The 23,685-nt window shown below is 43.1% G+C and overlaps 1 protein-coding gene across 4 annotated transcripts in view; it reads right to left on the bottom strand.

Moving 5' to 3' along the window:
* Positions 1 to 23,685, bottom strand: part of LOC122551916 (receptor tyrosine-protein kinase erbB-4-like) — a 1,076,277-nt gene that overhangs the window by 306,237 nt on the left and 746,355 nt on the right. For all 4 annotated transcript variants that reach the window (XM_087988891.1, XM_087988893.1, XM_087988894.1 and 1 more), the window contains exons 8-12: positions 22,796 to 22,909; positions 18,250 to 18,376; positions 10,169 to 10,242; positions 8,506 to 8,596; positions 2,728 to 2,927 (exon numbers count right to left, since the gene is read on the bottom strand). In XM_087988891.1, coding sequence (XP_087845017.1) covers positions 2,728 to 2,927; positions 8,506 to 8,596; positions 10,169 to 10,242; positions 18,250 to 18,376; positions 22,796 to 22,909 — 606 coding nt within the window. The remainder of the gene's footprint in view (positions 1 to 2,727; positions 2,928 to 8,505; positions 8,597 to 10,168; positions 10,243 to 18,249; positions 18,377 to 22,795; positions 22,910 to 23,685) is intronic.

The following is a 23,685-nucleotide window of genomic DNA, read 5'->3' as shown; positions in this document are numbered from 1 at the left end:
GGACAACAATTTTGGTAGGTTAATTGGGTTGAATGGTCTGTTTCTATGCTGATTAAAGATATGTCACTGCATTGCACAGAAATATAATCACCAATTATATACTGCTCTATTTTAGCTGCAAAGTACTGTCTCCTGTTGTGTTGACATCCCTCTAAACAAAACTGACACTTGCTTATGACAATAACTTGCAAATGGAATCTTTTAATGTGGGGAGGCTGTTCACTGCAGCAACACATAGTCCCAGCTCACCAACTTTACTGCTTGCCGTATGCAGTTTGGGAGGATTTACAGGTTGTTAATCAACCTGTCTGTGTTGGAACCTCCTGCAGTCTTGCTCCATTTAAATCATATTCAGCTCCTCTATTCTTTCTGCCAATGTGTGCCACCTCACATTTCCCCACACTAAATCTCATCTGCCAAATTTGTACCCAACTTATTATATTCTCCTGAAGATTCTTTGCGTCAGCCGCACCACTTGGTCTTCCCACCTGTATTTGAACAAAGAACAAACGTTGCTAAAGTACATTCAGTTCCCTCATCCAAGTCGAGAATATATGTTGTAAATAATTGTGGCTCCAACGCTGACTCCTGTGGCACACTATCCTGAAACCCAACTCTCTGTCTTTTATTAGTTAGCCAATCCTCTATCCACGCTAATATACTTGCCCCCAACATCAAGTCACAAGAAAAACAAAATGTCAATTAAATTCACCAAGTGTGCTGCTACTAATGTGGCAGTTTTACACAACAACTGCATGTTTGCTTTCAATGACTCTGTCACTCATGCAAGAGATCTACACAACCCCCATGACCCAGAGTGAACATTACTGTCCATCAAAGAGCAACTTCATTGAAACATTGAGCTCTGTGTGCGACTTCATGTGGAATCACTTGACTTCCCAATAAATGGATGAAAAAAATGACATTAGGCACAACAGGAAACCAACAAACTGGTTTACTTTACATAAAATGCACAAAGGAATAAAATACATTCTTGACATCAATTTCCTCTTGCTTCATGTTCCATGAAAATAATAAAAATCTGAGTGCAGCAGTAACTTCTATAGAAATAGACCATTTCAAGCCAGTTAATCTCAAACGAACAATCTCCCAGCTGCAAACAATAGTGCAGCTCATGACGAATGTGACTCTGTTTGATTGGCCAATTAATCATTTTTAAATTATGAAGGCCTGTTGTCCATTGCTAATTAAAATCTCTACAGTGACAGGATTTTGCTCAGACAATACCATCAAGACCCATGATTGTCCACACAGTATCTGTTTCCCAACAGCTCCATATGTCACAAAAGTATAATTCTGCAGATCTGGGAAGTTGAAATAAAACTATACAGTGCTGAAAATATTCAGCTATTCTGACAGCATTTGTTGAGGGAGAGATGGAATTCACAGTGTATCTGACTGAATGTTGGGCTGAATGTTCCTGACCCACAGGAGGTCTGGAAAATTGAGGTGAACTGTCGTCAGGAATGGTAGCTGTCACCTTCCTGTCCACGTGCTAGAATGTTCCAGAAGAGAAGGCCCAGGATGACATTCCCAACCCCACCTCCTCTTAAAACCCCTTAACTGACCAGTTCAAGACCACCTCAAAGACTCTTCTCTTCAGGGCTAAAGGTTTCTCAGCTCCTGGTGGGCCAACTGACAGGCGGCTCAGCTGAAAGGTAAACCTGTGGGAGTCACGTGTCAGACGGAGGGAGAGGACTCTTGACGTGAAATTATATTCTCTTTGATAAAGGGCAGAACCATGGAGCGGGGTGGGGCAGGGGTTAAAAAAACAAAGCTGCTGAGAGTCTCTGATTGTAGTCTGGGCTCCTCTCTCACCATACCCACTGCAAAAGTCTCCCCTTTGAGCCTGGGTCACCCTTGGTCCTGGGGCATGTGGGTGGGGGGGGTTAGGTGGAAAGGTAGGGCAGGGTTTGTACCTCTGCCATGGGAGGGCTGAATGCCGGCACCGATGACCTCTCATTGGTCACCACCTCCAGGCAGTTAGGGCACTATCAATAGTCAGCAGGAAGGCCCTCCACGCCGGTGTCCTGTTCAGTGCCTGATGGGTATGAGATCCAGTGGGTATTCCTTGTGAGAGTGGGCTTTTGCGCGCAGTGCACGAGACATCAACTAAACCCAGAAGATTGCACCCATTAACACCATTTCTCTCCACAGAATCTACGCAAGCTACAGGCACTCCAAACATGTATTGTTGCCCACCTGCCTCCTGTACCAGTTCTCACTGTGGGAAAGGAAATGTATTCCTGTCATTCATCCTATTCAGAAAAAAAACCCTTTAAGTTGTTGAAAACAACAAGTGCTGGAGATCGCAGCGGGTCAGACATACAGCAAGTTAACATTTCGAGTCTCGATGCAAACTGTTGTCTCCAGCATTTGTTGCTTTTAGTACAGATTCCAGCATTTGCAGTATTTTGGTGCTTTAAGTTGCAATGCTCGTAGCCCCCTGCATTTTTATAGCCCATCAAAAGATATGTAAGAACATCTGTTATCCAAGGGAAAATGATAAAGGAGAGAAACAGAACGATTAACTGTAACATATCTCAATGGCCAGAAATCTCTCAGGATCAGAAACAGGCTTAACCGAATATTACTCTGCAATTATTAAAGTTAGACAGGGTGTAAGTGTTATATTTGCTCCAATTATATAAATTTACATCTCGGTGGGTTCTGTTGACACTGTTTGCACCGAGCCGTGCTACTTACTGCAATTCTGAGAGTTTCTGTTGTTCTTTATAACTGGTTTCTGCAAACTGGTTCTGAACAGCACGGTCCAGTTGACGGTGTGATAATAGCACAGGTTGGGGTTGTCGGACACATACACATTGCCTGCACTGATTTCCACCAGGGACTGGAAGTGAAGGGATGTTATCCACTGTTGTTTCAGAATCAGCAGTGAGATCCCACTGTACAAGGAGAGAAAACGTACACCTTGTGCATTAGAATCATGCAGGGATCAGGTATTACAAAGCTCACATTGCACCACTTCCCAGATTGCGACTGGCAGTTTCAGAAGAAGGTGATGCCCATCAGAAATTGCTGAGGGCACTGTGTCATTTACCATCACTTGCCCACAATCCCTCAGTCAGTGCAGCCAGCGGGTGCAGCTGAATGCCCATTAATGTAGCAAGTCATTAAGCAGATTGTTGGAGTTAATTAGTCATAGTGATGTACAGCACAGAAACAGACCTTTCGGTCCAACTTGTCCACGCTGACCAGATATCTCACCCCAATCTAGTCCCACCTACCAGCACTCGGCCCATAACCCTCCAAACCCTTCTTATTCATTTACCTATCCAGGTGCCTTTTAAATGTTACAATTGTATCAGTCTCCACCACTTCCTCTGGCAGCTCATTCCATACAAGCACTACCCTGTGTGAAAAAGTTGCCCCTTAGGTTTCTTTTGTATCTTTCCCCTCTCACCCTAAACCTATGTCCTCTAGCTCTACTTCACCCACCCCAGGGAAAAGACTCTCTCTATCATGCCCTTCATGATTTCATAAACCTCTATCAGGTCACCCCTCAGCCTCCAATGCTCCAGGGAAAACAGTACTAGCCTATTCAACCATTTTCTATAGTTCAAATCCTCCAACCCTGGCAACATCCTTGTAAATCTTTTCTGAACCCTTTCAAGTTTCACAACATCTTTCCTATAGGAAGGAGACCAGAATTGCACGCAATAATTGTTTGAATTAATTGGCTCGGTAGATTCTGAAAAAATGGGATATATGTGGGCACCATGGGGGCTGGGATTCATTCCTCCTCCCCTTCAATTCCATTGTAATTTAGCCCCTTCCTTCAATTCCCACCTCTCCTCAATTTTTACCATTGTTGCAATGAGTCTGGCGAGCAGTCAATTATTTTAATTTGTTAACTGGCGGTGGATTTATTTTAAACATAAATAAATAAATAAGTCAGATAGATGGGCCTGGTGTACGAAAGGAACTGTAAAATGGAGTAGTTTTTTTATGTAAAAAAAAAACTCTATCCAGAAAGCAAATGTCTTGGCTTCTACGTCACTGACTGGCTAGAATCCAAACTGGCATACCTTCAGGAAATCAGTCTGCTGTCGGCAGAAATACTGTCTGTACCATAATATCTCAACCTCAGTTCCCCTTTGTTGTAAACGTGGTACTTTTTCAATGTGAGAAATTTTAATGCAACACTACATGTCTCGAGCTGTCAGTGTCAGCATCCAGCTCTTACCTGTTCTGCCCCAGAGTCTCTCAGCTCCAGTCTCTGAAATTAGCTATCTCAGTGCGATAACAACAGGATGACTGAGCTTTCCAATTCACCATAAGTTAGGGGCATCTTTGACACCCAGGTACTGGATAAATTTATAGCCTCTTCCACACTTCCCTCTAACACTCAATTAAGTCTCCAGCTGATTCCACACACAAACCTTACACCTGAGAAGCTGTCCACGCCATGTGTCTTGGATTATTTTGAATGCAGATCCTGGAAACCAAATATCCCACCCTAATCTAGTCCCACCTGCCAGCACCTGGTCCATATCCCTCCAAACCCTTCCTATTCATATACCCATCCAGATGCCTTTTAAATGTTGCAATTGTACCACTTCCTCTGGCAGCTCATTCCATACATGTGCCACCCTCTGTATGAAAAAGTTGCCCCTTAGGTCTCTTTTATATCTTTTCCCTCTCACCCTAAACATATGCCCTCTAGAGATGGACTCCCCCACCCAGGGAAAATACTTTGTCTATTTATCATGCCCCTCATGATTTCATAAACCTCTAGAAGGTCACCCCTCAGCCTCCGATGCTCCATGAAAACAGCCTTGGCCTATTCAACCTCTCCCTTTAGCTCAATCCTCCAATCCTGGCAACATCCTTGTAAATCTTTTCTGAACCCTTTCAAGTTTCACAACATCTTTCCGACAGGAAGGAGACCAGAATTGCACGCAATCATTGATTGAATTAATTGGCTAGGTAGATTCTAAAAAAGGGGATATATGTTACCTACCCACTGAACTATCTCCTCTTTAGTTATTACCGTGATGTGCACAGCACTGGCAACATCAGCAATTACTGCCCAACACTAATTCGTTGGAGAAACCAGTGCGGAAACTTCTTGAAGGGACACAATCCATTGGATGAAGGTACTCCCACAGTACTGTTAGGTAGCCTATTCCAGGACTTTGACTCAACCACATTGAAGGAATGGCAATATTGCTATATTGAGATGATGTGCAACTTGCAGTGGATTATGCAAGTTGTTGGAGTGGTTGGAGCACGGTGGCTCAGTGGTTAGCCTTGGGCGACTGTCTGTGTGGAGTTTGTACGTTCTCCCTGTGCCTGCATGGGTTTCCTCTGGGTGCTCCAGTTTCCTCCCACAGTCCAAAGATGTGCAGGTTAGGGTGAATTGACCATGCTAACTTGCTCATGGTGTTCAGAGGTGTGTAGGTTAGGTGCATTAGTCAGGGGTAAATATAGGGCAGGGGGAATGGGTCTGTGTGGGCTAGTTTCCAAAGGGTCATTGTGGATTTGTTGAGCTGAATGGCCTGTTTCCACACTGTAGGGATTCTATGATCTATGCAACTTGGGAGCTGCTGCCTGAACTAACATATTTTTGTTGTGTATTCTTTTGTCTGTGTTTTTTTTTGTGTGAAGGGATCTGGTTATGGTAGGAAGTCCTGTCAAGAGAAAGGATTTCACTCCTACCAGGGCATATGACATTGATTGTATGTAACCACAGGATCGACAAGCCCATGGTGAATAATTGAGACGCAAAGCTGGATGTACATGGTGTGATCTCGTCTGTATTCCTTTGAGAAATGCTAAAAAAGCCCTGCAATTAAAGCAAGTACTGTAATTATCTGAATTGCAAAAGAAAATACATATTGTGTGGAGGCTTGCAGCCATCTCATCCCATCTCATCAGTTGCTGTCTGCATCATTATTTTAACAGCGTGTAACAGCTCAGGGCATTTCCAAAAGGCAGCATGTCAGTTTGACATCAGACGGAGTTCTACAGGGTGGATGAGTGTTGGGGCAATGTAATGAGCTCATTCTGCTGGCCAGTTTACTAACTTGTAATTAGCTGCTCGAAGCAACTGGCAGGGTGACATGAACCTTTAGAATACGACTGTCAAGTGATCCCTTGGAGCTAAAGGTTTGTTTATTGCTTTGCCTGACCCTGATCGCTTACAGGTACCCTTCCATTAAGAAAAGCTGAAAATGAAAGGTAACATATGGTAAAGCCTGTCAGTATTTTTCCTCTCTTCCTCAAATGATTAGCGTTGCTCAGGAATCACAATTTTAGACCTTGCCTGACAAATATTTAATGTGCACCGTTGTAATTCTCCTCTCCACTAGTTAACCCACTGATAAATAAAGGTTTGGAGTGTTCAAAGCCTAATATTACACAGGGTTTGTGAAAGGGTTTGTGAAGGGGTGGATTAAAATATCTTTGATTTAAACGGTGGACATTCATCAGCTAGTGCTCACACTCCCCACTGGCTGCAAATGAATGAGACTGGAGGATTTTTATTTGGTTATGTAATTTGTCCGAGAGCACGCATATGATTACCACAGACGACCAGTTGACCCTTTGTGATATTGCTCACAAGAAATGAGTGCCTCCACTGGCAAGAGACTGTAATTACAACATGACACATAGGCAGTTTCTGTTATAAGCCACAGCCATAGAAATTTAGAATAGCTGAGCCAACAGCAGGTATGCACGAACATTAGATTTTTATTTTTTATCAATCCATTAGCTCTTAGATTGTTAGAAAGTTATTCTCTATTTTATTGCCATACAGTTTGTTTCCCTTGAGGTTTAAGATCTTATTTTCCCACAATGCAAAAAGTTCAACCAACGCAGGCTTTGTCCCCCACAAGTGCATTTCGATAGATATGAAGGGCTTGGTACCACATTTAACTCTAACTCATTTTTTACTAGAAAATTACAAATGCGGAATCCAAGACCACCACCCTCCCATGGCTCCCCTTTCCCCATCCATATCTTCCTTTCTTCCTACATTGTATTGAGCGGAAGAAAAAAAAAATCAACCAACCAAGTAAGCCTCAAGTTACACCCTCTGCCTTTACTCCCTCTGCCTTTACTCCTTTCAATCCATGAGGTCCATGAGACTGAGAAATCACTAAATGATAAAATAACTGTGCAACAGCTGACCTTGGGCAATAGCTGCCAAGAGTGTGATGCTGGAAAAGCACAGCAGATCAGGCAGCATCCGAACAGCAGGAGAATCGATGTTTCGGGCAAAAGCCCTTCATCAGGAATTTGCCTGAAACATCGGTTTTCCTGTACCTTGGATGCTAGCTGACCTGCTGTGCTTTTCCAGCACCACACTCTTGACTCTAATCTCCAGCACTCACTTTTGCCTCAGGGAATAGCTGTCCCAGTGTGAAAGATCTTACCAGCAATAGCCCAGAGTTTCATTGGAATTAGATATGCAAAACACAGAGTGTCCAGAAGGACCCCTTGAAGCAAAGGACTCGGTGTCCAGTGGGGCTCAGCTTTGCTTTCTCATCTGAAAATGAGCCCATCACAAACCACCCTTAATATTATCAACTCTGGGCTGAAGCAAGGTCTCGATGCATTTGTGAGGAAGGTCCACACTACATTATAACTGGGAGTGCTAATGCTGACAGTAGCAGGGGGTGAGGGGGAAGATTTGCAAAAGAAGCAACTTTGTCAAATAATATCTTCTATGCTCTCTTGCGTGACACAAAGCAGCTTTACAGCTAATAAAGTGCAGGAAACCACGTCTTGGCCCTGCAAGGTCCAAGAATAGCAATGTGACAATCTGTTTTGGTGATGTTCATGCAGGGATAGGTGCCATCCAGTAAGTCCCAGGAGGACCTTCCTTCTCATCAAGTACAGTCATGGAATCTTTTCTGTTCAGGTGACAGGACAGACTGGGTCTCGGTTGAACAATTCAGCCAGTAGACAGCGCACCACAAGGTGCAGCGTCAGAATTTCAGCCTGGATTTTATGTCGGCGTTTCTGGGACTGGGACATGAATGTTCAGTTTCTGGCCCAGTTAACAGTGTTACTAATATGTCCCATCTAATTATGCAATAAGTGTGATCTGGGACTGCTACAACCATGAGAAGAGAGAAAATAGCAAATAGCTAACCAGGAAATAGCTCGACTTAATAAACCTTAGGGAGCTTTGTTCTGGTTTGTTTTTGCTGGGATCATCAGCAAGGCAACATTTGTTACTCAACTCCAGTTGTCCTGTGTACACTGACTAGTAAAGAGCTGGATCACCTTTGGGTCAGAATAGCAAGTGTCCTTATTTATGATGATCACACAGCTTTCACACTCATCTACCACAGATGACCAAATTTATTGAATTCAACTTCGTAAAGAGCCAAGGTGGGATTTGAGCATGCCTCTGGATTCCTAATCCAGGTTTGTAGCCATTAGCCCAGTGCCTTCACTGGACAAAACAAACAGGATGCTGATAGATAATGATTACCAAGTCCAGTTTACCTGTAAAGACTTCGACCACCTATTGTCACAAGGTTAGCAAACACATTGAAGTCCGTCATATTTCTTGGCCACGACTGAATGTTCAAAAAACCTAGTGAAAGAAAAGAAAACCCACAAACAAAATCATGAACTACGAATATTCAGTTGTCGTTAATACAGCGGTTGTTCAGAAGATTGCCCAATCTGGTATTTAGATAGCACCAATGAAAGTTTTACTCCTGTAATGCTTCCCACTCCCAAAGATCACAACTTGCGAATACTTGGTCTTAAAGCTATCCTGGTTATAGTGCAGTCACAGAGCTGAAATTGTGAAGGATTAGAAGTCAGTGAATACTGGTTGCATTGCAATTTCACACCATTCAGTGGTGCAAAACATGTCTTGAAATATAAATGGGTAAGTGAATAGTTATAACCTCCATGAATATGCGCAACAAAAAAAAAAGCACTGCTGTAGCAGGCGTTGGAAGAAATTCGTTCCAGTTCATTTGCACTGCCATGTACAACTGACTGGTGTGTCATATTGCATTCTGACTGTATCCTCCATATTCATGTAATGGTGTTCTTTTGAAAATAAATAAAATGAAATGAGTTCCCATGCAGTTACTGAAGTGGTGAAAAACAGTCACAGAACCATGGAATGATATAACACAGAAGGAGCATGCTCAGCTCAATGGGTCATGCTTGCTCTCTGCAAGATCCATCCAATTAGTCCCACCACCCCACTTTCCCCATAGCCCGCTCTTTCTCTGCCTTCAAGGGCAGTTATAACACAGTGATTCTGAAATGTTTTCACTACGGAGACCCATGGACCACCTACCCAGCCACAGAAAAGCTCATCAGAATGAAGGGAAGGAACGGGGGCCGTTTCTGATGGGGCAGCAGTGAGGTGATGTCTGATCCCAAACTGGAGGACATCAGTCTCGTGTCAGGCTTCATGTGGGACTTGAACCTGGAGCTTCCCCCTCTGAGGCACAGACACTATCCACTGAGCCACAAGAGTTGTGCATTGCAACAGGAACAAAGATTGCTTATGAAACTCCAATGTGATTCTCACGTTCATGACAATTTGCACATGGCAATCAGTCTAGATATGTGGCATCATGATTATGGCAGGGATATGTGCCCTGGCCTATTCTTTGGTGTGAGCTTGGTTCCTGTGTTGTACTTCAGTGTGTTGTATTTTGGGCATTTGTAAAGTACACTTTGAGAGCTACTGCCAGAGAACCTCCCACAGAGAGGGCACTTCCTGTGGGCATTAGCTTCAGATCGATAGAGATTGAAATAAAAATCTGAATCAGGGTATGACTGATTATGACTTATCGTTAAAGACAAATGCAAGATGAAAGGCTCAAATATCAAGGGACGCTGAGTGAAATATGTGGGAATTTAGGTGGAAGAAGGGATGTCGAACAAATTTTACTTTTGCCCAAGGAGAAAGAGAGCTACTGTGGAAGAACATGCAAGTGGTTGGTATTAATGGGCTGAAATGACCAATTCAGTAGGAAGAATGGATAGTGAGGCAGGAAGAGACAAATGGATGGATCATCAATAAAAAGGTAATTCTTTCCTTCTAGTAATAGCAGATTCATTGTGACACAAATTGTTTTCAAAAGGCTGTAAAGTAAGGTGTTAATGAAGAAGAAACTTGCCCTGATTTCACTACCTGTTATCTCTCGGACTGTACGGAAAATGTTCAGCTTTTCAGGATCCAAAGCAACGATATTATGATACGGGTCACTGGAAAGAAAGAAAAGCCAGTTCTGTTGAACGGTTGTCTCAGAAGCCAGCAACAGCAGCTTGCATTCATTTCGCACCTTCACAACATGGTCACATCTCTCACACATTGCTTAATTATTTGAGGTTTAAATATTAACAAACATCAATAATGTCTTCAAGAAAGCCATAAGACCAATAATGTTGACAGCTCAAAATCCCCTCCTCAAAATAAGCTTCAACATGTGAAAACAAAGAATTAGGCCTTAAGTACAATGGGAAATAGACGAGTAACTCAATGGTACACTTGTTGTTGCTTCTCTAGTATTGAAAGAAACAAACCATGTGATGTAACAAAAAGTCTCTTGCTGTGTAAAGGTCATTAACCTTCAGACATGAATTTCCAAAAGGTACTCTTAATATTGAGCTTCTCATGCCAGGGATATACATCTGGAACTTTGGCACAAATATGAATTTGCCTTCTAGCCCTGAATTCTCGATTTATGCTTGATAGATGAATCTCTCCAGTGGAAACGCAAATCCACATAATGTGCATATGTGTCAGCCTTGGCTCAGCTGACAACATTTCTGGTTCAGAAGGCTGTGAGTTAAAGAGCAGACAGAAACTTCAGTGCAACTGCTGAAGGGCTGCAACAGAGCCTGAGGTGCTAAGTTTCGAATCAGAGGCTACAACAAGACCCCTTTGGGCTTCAACACCTCACATTCAAAAAGGCACCTTTCACACAATAGGACATCCCAAACCAGGTCACCAAAGAGCGATCAAATATAAATTGGCACTAACCTTGGAGGAGGTTTAGGGGCGGGTGAGTGAAAGCTTGCTGAAATAGTGGGTTTTAAAGTTTCTTTACTGAGGGAAGGGCCTTTGAGAAATAGGGAGAGAGAGAGAGACGTAGGGAGAAGGAATTTCAGAGTTTTGGGGCCCCTTGAACACTGAAGCCAACAGTAGAGTAAAGATTTTGGCAAATGCTTAAGAGGCCAGAGTTGTGAGGATACAAGAATGCTGAAATCATGGGAAAGGAGACGACAGAACATTGTGTAACAGAACACATTCTTTATTTTATATTGGAGAGGAGGCTGAAAATCAGAAAAATTGCTATGTTTTAAAAAGGGGGGACCACAAAGGTCAGTTTGTAGTTTTCTAAGGATTTTTTACTTTTGGGGACACTACACTCGGATGAAGTGGCGCATCCTCAGTGCGTTCAGGGCAATCTCTGTCCAGAGACGGTCTTTTGATTGGTTTTCAAATTGGCACTAGTTATTGTGGGTTCAGGGGAGCTCAGCGGACAGAAACAGATGCCTGTACTCGGGTGTTCCTGAAGAGGGTGCACGTAGAGCTCAGTGGGACGTCAGAGGCCTTCAGAGACCGGTGAGCACTGCAGGGGCTGCCGTGCATCATCACCACACAAGATGTTATTTAAATTTAATAAGTTTTTGTTTTGTTAAATAATCTGTTAAACTGTTCATTTGTGTTTTCTTTTGTTGCAGTGCCCCAACAGAAACTGTTGATTTTTTTTTGCCTAACTTCCTGTTTCACAGAGAAGAGGCAGCTGTACCATATCCTGTCCTGGCAGTGTTCAATGGGAAGGGAGCTTTATTGGACTTTAAAAGAGCAGAAACAGCCTCTGACTGATCAGGTTGCAGGTTAACACAGACCCTGTGAGAGGGAATGAAAACAGAGAAGACCCAGGAGATTGTTGGATCAACACTTTGGCCTCTCTGTTCCGCTGCTCTAAAAAACTGTCTTCTCTAACTCTCCGCCCAAAAAGCAGGAAAAATTACATTCATACTTGCTGACAGCAAAAATATTAAAGCTCACAGGAAACAAAAAAAATCAGTGAACCAAAGACTGATCATCGCTGTACAAATAATAATGGGGCATCATCAAAGAGGAGAAAAGGAGTGAAACCAATACATCTAGATTCGTTGTTTTTAAGTGGTAGCATGGAACTGTGTTCTCCTGACTACTTGCTTTTCCTTCCACTCATAAAGCTTATTTTGTTTTCCTTTGTGCGTGTGCAAATGCATGCATGTGGTGATTTTAGAAGGGGTAAAGTTTTAAATTACATCAATCAGAAATCCTGTTGGTGCTTTTCTGACTGGACATCTGTGTCCAGTAGGGTCTCACAGGGGTCAGAGTTGGGGCTCTTGTTATTTGTGGTTGATGTAAATGATTTGGACTTCAACGTAGGAGGCTTGATCAATAAGTTCACAGATGATTCAAATATTGGTGGGAGTGGGAAACAATGCGTAGGATAGACTCAGACTATGGGAGGAGATAGATGGGCTGGTGACATAGGCAGATCAGTGGCAAATGGAATTCAATCAGGATCAATCTAAAGTGATTCACTTGGACAGGACAAAACAATGCAAGGGAATACATGATAAATGGTAGGATTTTGGGAATTACAGAGGATCAGAGGAACATTATTGAGCATGGACACCAGTCACTTGAAGTATCGGGATGGTTGGATAGCGTGGTTATGATGATATATCAGATAAATGCCTTTATTAGCTGAGACGTACAGTTAACAGCAGGGAGTTTATGTTGGAACAGAATACAACATTGGTTAGGTCACAGCTATAGAGTACTCTGTCCAGTTCTGGAACCTACATTATAAGATGGAGGGGATTGCACTGGAGAGGGTGCAGAGGAGATTTACCATGATGGTGCTGGAGAGTTTCAGTTATGAAGAAAGATTGGACAGATGCGGTTGTTTTCCTTAGAGCAGAGGACATTAAGAGGGGACATGACTGAATTGTGCAAAACTACGAGGGGTGCAGACAGTGTAGAAGGGAGGAGACTTTTTCTTTTGATGGCGAGGAAGAAGATTTAGAGGACGGGTGAGAAAAATAATTTTTCCAGAGGGTGGTGGGTATGTGGAACTCACTGCCAGTAAGGTGATAGAAGGAGAAACTCTTGTGTTACTTAAGAAGCATATAGACTCCAAGGCATACACAGTGATGGGTCAAGTGACGGAAAATAGGATTAGAATAGTTGGGTGGGCTGTTTGTGACTGGCATGGACAGGATGAGCTGAAAGGCCTTTTTCTGGGCTGTCGACCTCTGTGATTCTAAAGGTTACTACTCATGTAGGATTGCAGTCATGCATAGGCTGGATCAAACAGGGGGATTTGGGGTCAGGTTCTATACCTTGAAAAATATGAGCAAACTATTAAGGCATGTTACAACAAGTACAAACATGTTTACCCACAAATTACCAGATGTAGTATTAACTTCACAAGTTTCCACAGAGGAATTCAAGCAAATGATTGTATTGCTATTCAACGTCAATGCTACTGGGTTACCACACAACATCAAGTCAGGTTATTGACAAACCCAAAACAAATATTGATTAAATGTGGCAGATAATTCACAAATTACAAGTTTACAATTACAATGTTACAATTACAAAAAAATTACAATTTTAGAAGAATATCTTCAAGTTTGGCATTGTACTTATATCGTCCGGGAGAGTATTTCACCTTCATCACTCGCTTTCGTGGTTGGAGACTGAAGCCTGTCGGAGTTAATTTAAAATGTGTGCCATCAACTGCTTAAAACGTACCTGAATCAAATTATCCTGACTTGTCAATGTAATATTTTTGCTTCAATTATCAGCTGAAGAAAAAAAAACTGAAGCTCTTTAGGAGCGGTTGTTGCATTTTGGGCTGAAGCAATTTTTGTTTTAAAACATTTTGTTTTAATTCACTCATGGGATGATGGTGATGCTAGCTGAGCCAACATTTATTGCTCGGTCCTATTTACCCTTGAGAAGGTGGTGGTGAGCTGCCTTCTTACCCACAAAGCTGTTAGGGAGGGAGTCCCAGGACTGAACCCAGTGACAGTGAGGAATGGTAATATGGTGCAGTCTAAGGATCTTTGATAAATATCTGTAGTGCAACTTGTAGATAGTACAGCTGCTACTGAGTGTCAGTGGTGGAAGAAGTGGATGTTTGTGGATGGAGTACTAGTTAAGCTACTTTGTCCTGGATGGGCATCAAACCCCTTAAGTGTTGTTGGACCTACACTCATCCAGGCAAATGGACAATATTCCATCTCAATCCTGACTTGTCCTTGTAGATGGACAGGCTTTGTGGGTCAGGAAGTGATACTCACCACAGTATTCCTAGCCTCTGACCTGCTCTTGCAAACACTATTTGTATTGCGAGTTCAGCTGAGTTTCCGGTCAATGGTAACCACCAGGATGTCAATAGTGGGATTCAGTGGTGGTACCACCACTGAATGTCAAGACGCAGCGGTGAGGTTATCTCTTATGGGAGACAATTAATGCCTGGCATTTGTATGGTGTGAATGTTATTAGCAACTTGTCAGTCCAAACCTGGATGATTGTCCAGATCTTGTTGCTTTTGAACACTGGCTGTGTCTGAGGAGTCGTGAATGTCTTGCAATCATCAGGGAACATCCCAAATGGACGCAAGGTCATTGATGAAGCAGCTGAAGGTGATTGGGCTTAGGACACTACCCTGAGGAACTCCTGCAGAAATGTCCTGGAGCAGCAGGATAAAAGAATCTAGAATGCCTTGGACCATGCAGAAGTTGACAAGCTACTGGTGGGTCACATCCACTTTCTCAGAGTTCATTGTGTAAACTGAGTTCTGCTTAGCTCACCATTGGCATTGGTGGGGGAATGGTCTGGCGAACTCTGATGAATCCGAGATTCTCGGCTCAGCTTTGCCAGATCACTTGCAGGTCTTAGAATGCTTATGCCACTTGGCCCCTCACATCTGTGCCAGCCAAAAACAAGCCACCCAACCATATTTCACAACCCAGCATCCAGTCTGTAAGCCCTGGTACATGAGGTACACATCAAATACTTTGAGGCTTGCTGTCTCCACTTGCCCTTTCAGGCAGTGAATTCCAGGCCCATATAACGCCCTAGCTGAAAAAGGTTTTCCATATCTGCCCTCTATTCTTTCAACCAATCACTTTAAAACCTTTCACATCCGTTCTCCCCAGTGAGTAACAGAATTCTGTGGGTAGGATTCTAATGAGCGTGAAAACCCTAGCAACTTGGAGATGAACAAATTGGAGAACATCCCTAGGTAATGTGTTACTCTTGCACAGCAATTCAGACAAGACATGAATTACGAGAATCTTCGATGAGAAACATTAAATACCCCCCTCACTCACCCAATAGGTCAGAAATTTCAGACTGGACTGAGGACAAAGATCTTCACCCAGAGATTAGATTCCCTACAGTATGGAAACAGGCCCTTTGGTCCAACAAGTCCACACTGACCCTCCGAAGAGCAACCCACCCAGACCCATTCCCCTACCCTATATTTACCCTTGACAAATGCACCTAATACTATGGGCAATTTAGCATGACCAATTCATCTGAGCTGCTCATCTTTGGACTGTGGGAGGAAACCGGAGCACCTGGAAGAAACCCACATAGACACGGGGGAGAAGGTGCAAACTCCACACAGACAGTTGCTCAAGGCGGGAATTGAACCAGGGTACCTGGCACTGTCAGGCAGCAGTGCTAACTACAAGCCACCATGACACCCTCACCCCGCAAGACTTATGAATCTTTAGAATTCTCTTTCCTTGAGGTTTGTAGGTAATCCTACAAATGGAAGTAGGCAGATTTTCGGACTCTCAGAATCAAGGGCTTCTGAGGAGTATGTAGGACCTGCTGCTTGCTGTGGAATATATTTACTGGGGAATGTAATGAGGTCAGCCAGCTGGACATCATAGCATATGAGTTCCCTGATTGGGGCTATTAATAACAGTCATAGAGTCAAACAGCATGGAAACAGATCCTTGGGTCCGATTTGTGCATGCTGAACATAATCTCAAAGTAAACTAGTCCCATTTGCCTGCTCCTAGCCCATATCCCTCCAAACCTTTTTTATTCATGTACTTATCTCAATGTCTTAAACATTGTAACTATGCCCACATCCACCATTTCCTCAGGATGTTCATGAACCACCCTCATGTCTTTTTTAAAATATTTCTCCTCTCACCTTAAGAAGAAGGTGAAATGTTGAAATCCGCCATCCTAGGGAAAAGACACCTATCCATACACCTCATGATCTTCTAAACCTCTATACAGTCATCTCTCAACCTCCTACACTCCAGTGAAATGTTCCAACCTTAGCGACCTTTCTTTATGACTCAAACCTTCCATACCCAACAACGTCCTGGTAAATCTCTTCTGACCCTCTCTAGCTTAATAATATCCATTCTTTAAGTGGATAACGAGACCTGGACACAGTCACTCCAGAAAAGACCTCACCAATGTCCTGTACAATGTCAATATGTGTTCCCAACTCCTATGCTTAAAGTAATAAAGGCAAGTGTGCTAAATGCCTTTTTAACCATCATGTCGATATGTGATGCAAACTTCCAAGAATTATGTACCCGAACCCCTAAGTCCCTCTGTTCTACAATACTACCATTAATTGCATAATCTGCTCTAATCAGGGAGCCCTGGCTGACATAAAAAGGTTTGAGTGTCACGGATACTGTCTCTCTGGTGCCAGACTCAGTATGAGGCAGTATCATAGTCAAGGACTGTTCAAGTGTAAATAAACAGTGACCTTGGTGATGGATACCAGCTTCAGTAGAGTTACCTCAGGGAAAATACTGTCTTACAGCTGAAATTTGTCTTCCTTCTTTTTGGCTGCTTGACCACGACAGTTTATAGGCAAGAAAACAGATAGCAGGCCTCTCACCAATGTCACTCATAACCATTTCCAAAGAGTCAACTGCTCCATTGTGTGTCCCCATACCCCATTGGGAGACAAAGCAGGATCCTGTCAGCAGCTGCATGCTGCTGGATATAGGAAGGAGCTCTACCAGAATGTGCTAGTCTCTGGCACATTGCTGAGCACAGTCTGAGACCACTAAAGAATTGTGTGCTGGAGATGGATGACCTTTTCCAGACCATATACACCCATTAAATGGAAGGAAAGAAACCCGATCGAGGTCAGGAAAGATACTGGGCAGATATAGGTGTGTAAAAGTATTAAATATATTGGACAGAAAATTGTTCACTTGTACAGGAAAATACAATGACTACACATCCAGTGCCCAATTTACTCTCTACAGTCTCTGATCGAATTGAATGTGAGGTGCAACGTGTAACAGAAACTAGATTCAACACTGTTTGTTTTGCATTGCCAATCCGACAAATTGTGACCCCAATATTGGCTTAACATTTCAAAATTCAAGTGCTTGTATTACGACACAGGGTAAATCCTTCTGCTAACTTAAACTTGACACACAGAAAAGATTCACCCCATGCTGTAATCTCTTAAAATTCGAGAGGCAAAGAACCATCCCAAAAGTCACTAAAGTAAAGCTTATTTTTTAAAAGTCTAACAGAGAATAATTAACTAACTATTTACAACTCATTTAACTAAACCTATCTTTTACCTTCCCCTCGATAATACTGGTCTGATAAAACCCTCGATTAAGATTTACAGAAAATTTCAAATTTCAAAAACCAGCCAGCTGTCAAATCTTCTCTTGGTATCTTCCTCTGTCTTCTTTTCTTCTTCTTAGGGTTTCAGAATCACAGGTCATTGATAGATAAAGGTACCTTTAAGAGAGCTATTCTCCAGGCAGTCTGCATATGTTGGTGGTGTGGCAGTTCTCCTCCAACTGTTCAATTTCAGATCATTTCATTGGTGTTAGTATTGTCAAAATACTAAATTCAAACTTGATTGGAGTTTGGTACTTTGGGGCTTAATTTATACTGATTGGCCGAATTTGAATTTTTTTTTGTATCATAGCAACCCTCGTACTGCTAGCTGCTGGACCAAATGTTACCTTGTAAATTCTTCAGCACTCTGTGCGCTTGCCAAGTCCTTCAACTCTCTTAAAGGTACCTTACCCCTTAGACCTTCATAACACTTGGACCAACTCATTTGGGTTTTTTTTCCCTAGCCGTGTAATGATTTCTCTGACCGTTTGCACCCTCCAAAGTGAAGCCAGTGTCAGGCCTCTGGGTGAACAAAGCCATTTGATGTAAATACATACCCTTCAATGCCAGTGATGAGAAATATAAGGTTTCCATTGATTTTGGTGCAGTTCATAAACTTGTCGATGTTGCTCGAGTCCACGGTTTTCGCCATCTGCAAGCTTCCAGTTCCAATTCCATCACAAGCTGTGAAAGAGAGGATAAGAAGGAGGAGCTGTTGAAATGGCATTGACTGAAAAATGAGGGCATGGTAACAACAGGAAGGTGGGGGAGGGGGTTCGTATTCCAAATGCAGACAATCTCTTTGCTGCCCAGATAATCAGATTGTGGTGAAAGAGCCAAGAATTGAAGATGCTGTGGGCAACACTGCATAGCACCATGCGCACTCAGATTTCCTCTGGGAGACATGTGTCAGGGATCTGTGATAAATAGGGAAGACACCAGGCAAGTGTCATGACTTTCACTCATTCACTCATGTCAATGCATGGACCCACGGTGCAAGCACTTCATTGTCTGTTCCGTTTTCACTGTGCGATATCCATGACTCAATGCTCACTGTCTTGCCTTCAAGTCAACCACATTTCAGCAGACAGAAATTACCCAGGCTGCACGGAGGCAATGCTACAATATCGGAGGCATAGTCTTTCAGGCTTTCAAACCAAACCCTAACTTAACCTCTGCTCTCCCTCCCATAACCTGGGCACGAAAGGTGCTCCAGCATAACTCTTACAATGTAGAGGTCAAACCCCTCTACAAATTAAAACTAAAACATCCAGAAAAGCTTGCCTCACCTTGTAATATGCCAGAAGTATGAGTGGGTGAAAGAAAACCCCTGATTTCCACAGTTCAAAGAAAAAGATAATTTATTTTTCTAACTCTAACAATGAATACTAAACAAAAACTAGCAACAAATCAAAGCCCCAATTCTTAACTAATTACTGTCTGACCCCAACTCTATAAAAATGCTGCTCCAATAACACAATTATTAACCATTACATTAACTTAATCTCAAGTCCACACAGTCTCTTACGCTGTCTTCCTCCTGGTTTCCTGTTACTTTCTTCCATCCTTCTGCTGCTGCTGTCTTCTCCCTGTCTGTTTATTTTTTACTGCTTTTACAGAAAAACAGATTGTGCCTTCTGAGATCTCTTTGTCAGCAAGAGCTTTATTTCATTGCATGGCAGTGGGTCTGACCAATTTTCAAAATGCCCTTGTTTTATACCCCCAATCATTTCCTCTCACTGGTCCAATGTTGTCAACACAATAAATTCAAACTCAGTGGGGTTTTAGTATCCTGGGTGTAATTTAAATTAATTGGTTAAATTTGGATTGTTGTCAAAATGGCAACCAAAACTCAGGTATCCGTTTAACAGCCAATTGTCACATGTGTCTATTTTGGAACAGTCCATCTATTAGCTGTTCTGTACACTGGCAGCTATGGCTATACTATAAATTCAGAAAACAGTTTCTAACCTGAAGTGACCATACACTCCTTCGACTTCGCAAAGTAATTCAATCGGTGGCTCAGCGGTTAGCACTGCTGCCTCACAGCATCAGGGACCCAGTGCTCAGGTATTTGTGTGCACAGCTAGACCTAGCCTGCGGCAGGGTTTCTGGAGAATCTCAGCCTTGGGTGGCAGAGTCAGAAGTGTGGTTGATACCCACATGTTTGTCAAAATGAGATGCTTACACCATTCTGGTGGCAGTATGTGCTGACTGCATCCTGCCCATGTGGGATGGCATGGTGGCACAGTGGTTAGCACTGCTGCCTCACAGCACCAGGGACCCAGGTTTAAAGCCACCCTTGGGTGACTGCCTGTGCGGAGTTTGCACATTCTCCCAGTGCCTGTGTTGGTTTCCTCCGGGTGCTCCGGTTTCCTCCCACAGTTCAAAGATGTGCAGGTTAGGTGGATTGGCCGGGCTAAATTGCCCATAGTGTCCAGGGATGTGCAGGCGAGGTAGGAGTTAGCCATAGGAAATGTGGGGATAGAGTAGGGTGAATGGGTCTGGGTGGGGAGCTATTCGGAGGGTCTGTATGGACTCGATGGGCCAAATGACCTGTTTCCACACTGTAGGGATTCTGTGATCTGGAAGCAAATACCTTGGAGGGGCTGGTGGCAAGAGGTTAACTTGACGGAATCATATGGATTATCCTTCAATATGATAAAGGTTTTCAGGAATTAAATTCACTTAAATTGAACCGGGCATCTGCAATTAATTGCAAATGCTCTTTGAAGTCTGGCTTTCAGTCGGGAATTGATGGCACTTGCCATGACACGTGCAGAATGAAGATGCAGCACTACAGGTGAGAGCCTCGGTTTCAGGGAGTTGTATCAGAAATGGCAAAGAAAGACTTGCATTTATATCGAGTCTTCCACAACCTCAAAATGTCGCAAAGTACCAGTTGAATACTTTTTGAAGAGAAGCCACCATTGCAAGGTGGGAGAGACGGTTGACAATCTGAGTGCAGCAAGATCCCACAAAAGGCAATGGCATAAAAATCAGAAAATCTGTGTTCGGGTATTGTTGGTCAAAGGATCAGAATTGATCTGTGTGCAGGGAAGGGAATTGATCTCCTTTACAAAAAAGTGTCTGAAGCTTTAACATCCACCCGAGAGAGTTATTGATTGAGTTCCCTGATCTGCTGGAGAGTTACAGAATTTGCCAAAGTCTTCCAGGAAATATGCAAGTGTGTTATATACGGGAGGTATATATCCCCTATCATGCCTTTGGAAATGGATGAAAATTTAGCTCCATCACTCAAAAAGAACTTAGCCATGACAATGCTGGTGATACAGGTGCCCTGAGAGCCACATGGTTTGTCAATGAGCACAAGGGCAGTTGATGAAGTCCCTCGTTTTTGACTATCCCTTCTTAATGATCAACTGCAGACCAGTTTCACAGCATGTTAACCATAACTGCCCCAGCTAAGGACTAAAGTCAATCCCATCCTCACTTAAGTTCCACTTTGCTCAGAGTGCTCTAGAAAATGACTCCTTCTTAGCCCTGGAGCACAAAGTTCAATCCCAGATTTCAACCTGATTGGTATGACTTGCCCAGACAGTAGATTGACCCAGTACAACATTGGACCACCTTCTCCACTATTCCAGCCTTTACTTATTCTGTGACTGTCTCAACCTGACTTTGGCTTTGGGACAAATATCTTCAACGTACTCTGATGTTGGCCTCCAATTGATCAAGTTAGAGGGGGAAGAGAGGTAGTTGGCCGGTCAAAGTGTTAAGGCCATTTGCAGAGCATAGCCAATTAAAATACAAAATGAGGGCTCTCTTTGTTGTGATGTAGTACATTGCCCATGTAGCTTTCAGGGTGTAAATCCTAAGTAGCTATCTATTTATTACTCCCAACAATCAAGGATTTGACATAGAATCCCATGACTGTAAACAGAGCACAGCAACAGTACGACAAGTCAGACATGTCTACACAGCTTCCCAATTACCATTATCTATGCAAAAAATGTGAAGTCAATGTAGTTCCAGAGAAGTGCAGGGCTGCTCTCTTATTAGACAGATGACTGATGGCGACTTAACCTGAGGGTCACTACACCTTAGGTGATGGGTAAGCTTGAGAAGGGGGCACCTTCATGGTAAACTCAGTCAGAGTAGGAATTGAACTCCTGCTGTTGGTGTTACATTGCATCATAAACCAGCCATCCAGCCAGCTGAGCTAACTAACCCACAACACTGTTTTCCCAATCCTTGTGTAGCATTGCAACACTTGTGACAAAATTGATAAACGCAACAGTCTTCGTGCATCATTCTGACTTTGAAGAGGCATAGCCAATAAAGTTTGCTTCAACAGTGAAGACTGCAGCCATGATCACATGCGATCCCGACCGGAGGTCCTTCTTTGCAATGATGGCCTGGCAGCCACAGCTGCAGCATCATTTGTATAAATCACAGTCGCCCATCTACAATGGCAGTGCCAACCTCCCGCAGTAATGCTGTCAGCTATCCAAAGGATCAGGAACTCCCAGTGCTCCTCCAGCCTGCAGAGCTTGGCTTTCACCCTCAACTGGATAGGTTGCAGAATCTGGCTTCCCATTGACTAGCCTCAGGAATCCCCTCTGCGCCATGCCCACTCCTGTTCCTGACCCTTAATTCAGTAGTAGATTCGCCAACTTTAAGGGCATTTAAATAGTCTTTGGATAAACATATGGATGAAAATGGAATAGTTTAGGCTGGTTGGGCTTCAGACTGGTTTCACAGGTGGGTGCATCATCGAAGGCAAAGAGTCTGTAATGCACTGTGTTCTACGTTCAGTGTGTTATGGCTAGTGCAGACCCTATTGTAAAAGGCCTTTGTGGCTGTGAGTCAGTTTCAGAGGTCAGTTAGCTCAGTAATGTCAATTAGACCAACAGTAAGGTTCACATTCTTGTGTGAAGTGCTCGAGAAAACCTGGGAACGGTCAAACCGTACATCATCAGAAATGGGTTAGTGCATTGCAATGAGTAAACCTAGAGGAGTTCAGATTTAACCATTCTTTTCACAGATGTACCATAGTCTTTTTTGACACCGCATTGGTAGGATTCTGGTCTACTAAAGGATGGGGATAGGGAGTTTAAACATAACTAAAATGAAGATTACCTTTGGGACAAATGTCCGTGCAGGGTTTGCACACTTTGATTCCATTTTCTTCCACTTCCATCTTATTGCTCGGGCAAGCTCGTACACAAGAGCTGTGATCCACCACAAAGTTATCTGGAAAGGGAGAGTGAAGGGTTTTGGCTGTTTAACATTAGCTGAACATTCTCAAAGGGTTTATTCCATTAAGGTTCAATGTAAGAAAGTTCTTTGCTGCCCGTCACTGGACACTATCTCCCCCGCCCCCCTCCCCCCCTCCCCAGTATCAGCCCCAGTGAAATCTCTGACCGTTCTTCACACAGTGGGATTGATCATTCAGCCAATATATCAGAGACTTGCTCCAACTCAATGTTCGCTGCTAAACCTGCACGCAAGACAGAAATTCACTTCTAACTACGCTACGCCTATCTGCTGCACCCTCCTACCCATACTTTTTGGGTGCTTTACAAGTAGTCTTTACTTCTAATTCAGGCAGGACAGATTTTTGGCAACAACCTCTGTCAGCACTATGAAGTTCAGTAGCCCATATCTGCCAGTCAGTGCCCACTGAGCTTAATTTCACCACCCGCCTTCATTTTGAACTCAATGTCTCACTGAATTCCTATCACTTATTTTTGTACCTGACCGGATTCATTTTGCTGAGCTTCACTTGTTTGCTATTAAGGCCACTGACAAGATCAGGGCCAAATGCCCTGTTTGTGCCCTCCCAACACATGTTCATATAGGAATGGAGCATGAACCTGAGAAATTAGAGCTGCATTAATGTGGACTTACCTTCGCCCCTCACTCATTTCATTTCTGCACATGCAGGATTGGGGAAATCCATCACGCAGTTGTTTTCTGCTAACTATGAATATTCAAAACACAGCTGCCATCTGACTGATTTACAGCCA

Source organism: Chiloscyllium plagiosum, unplaced genomic scaffold (genome assembly GCF_037043375.1).
Source record: "Chiloscyllium plagiosum isolate Xiang-an unplaced genomic scaffold, Cpla_swu_hap1 HiC_scaffold_7, whole genome shotgun sequence".
In the NCBI taxonomy this organism is placed as follows: domain Eukaryota; kingdom Metazoa; phylum Chordata; class Chondrichthyes; order Orectolobiformes; family Hemiscylliidae; genus Chiloscyllium; species Chiloscyllium plagiosum.
Note: the sequence above shows the minus strand (reverse complement) of the source record. Positions and strands in the feature narration are given on the sequence as shown.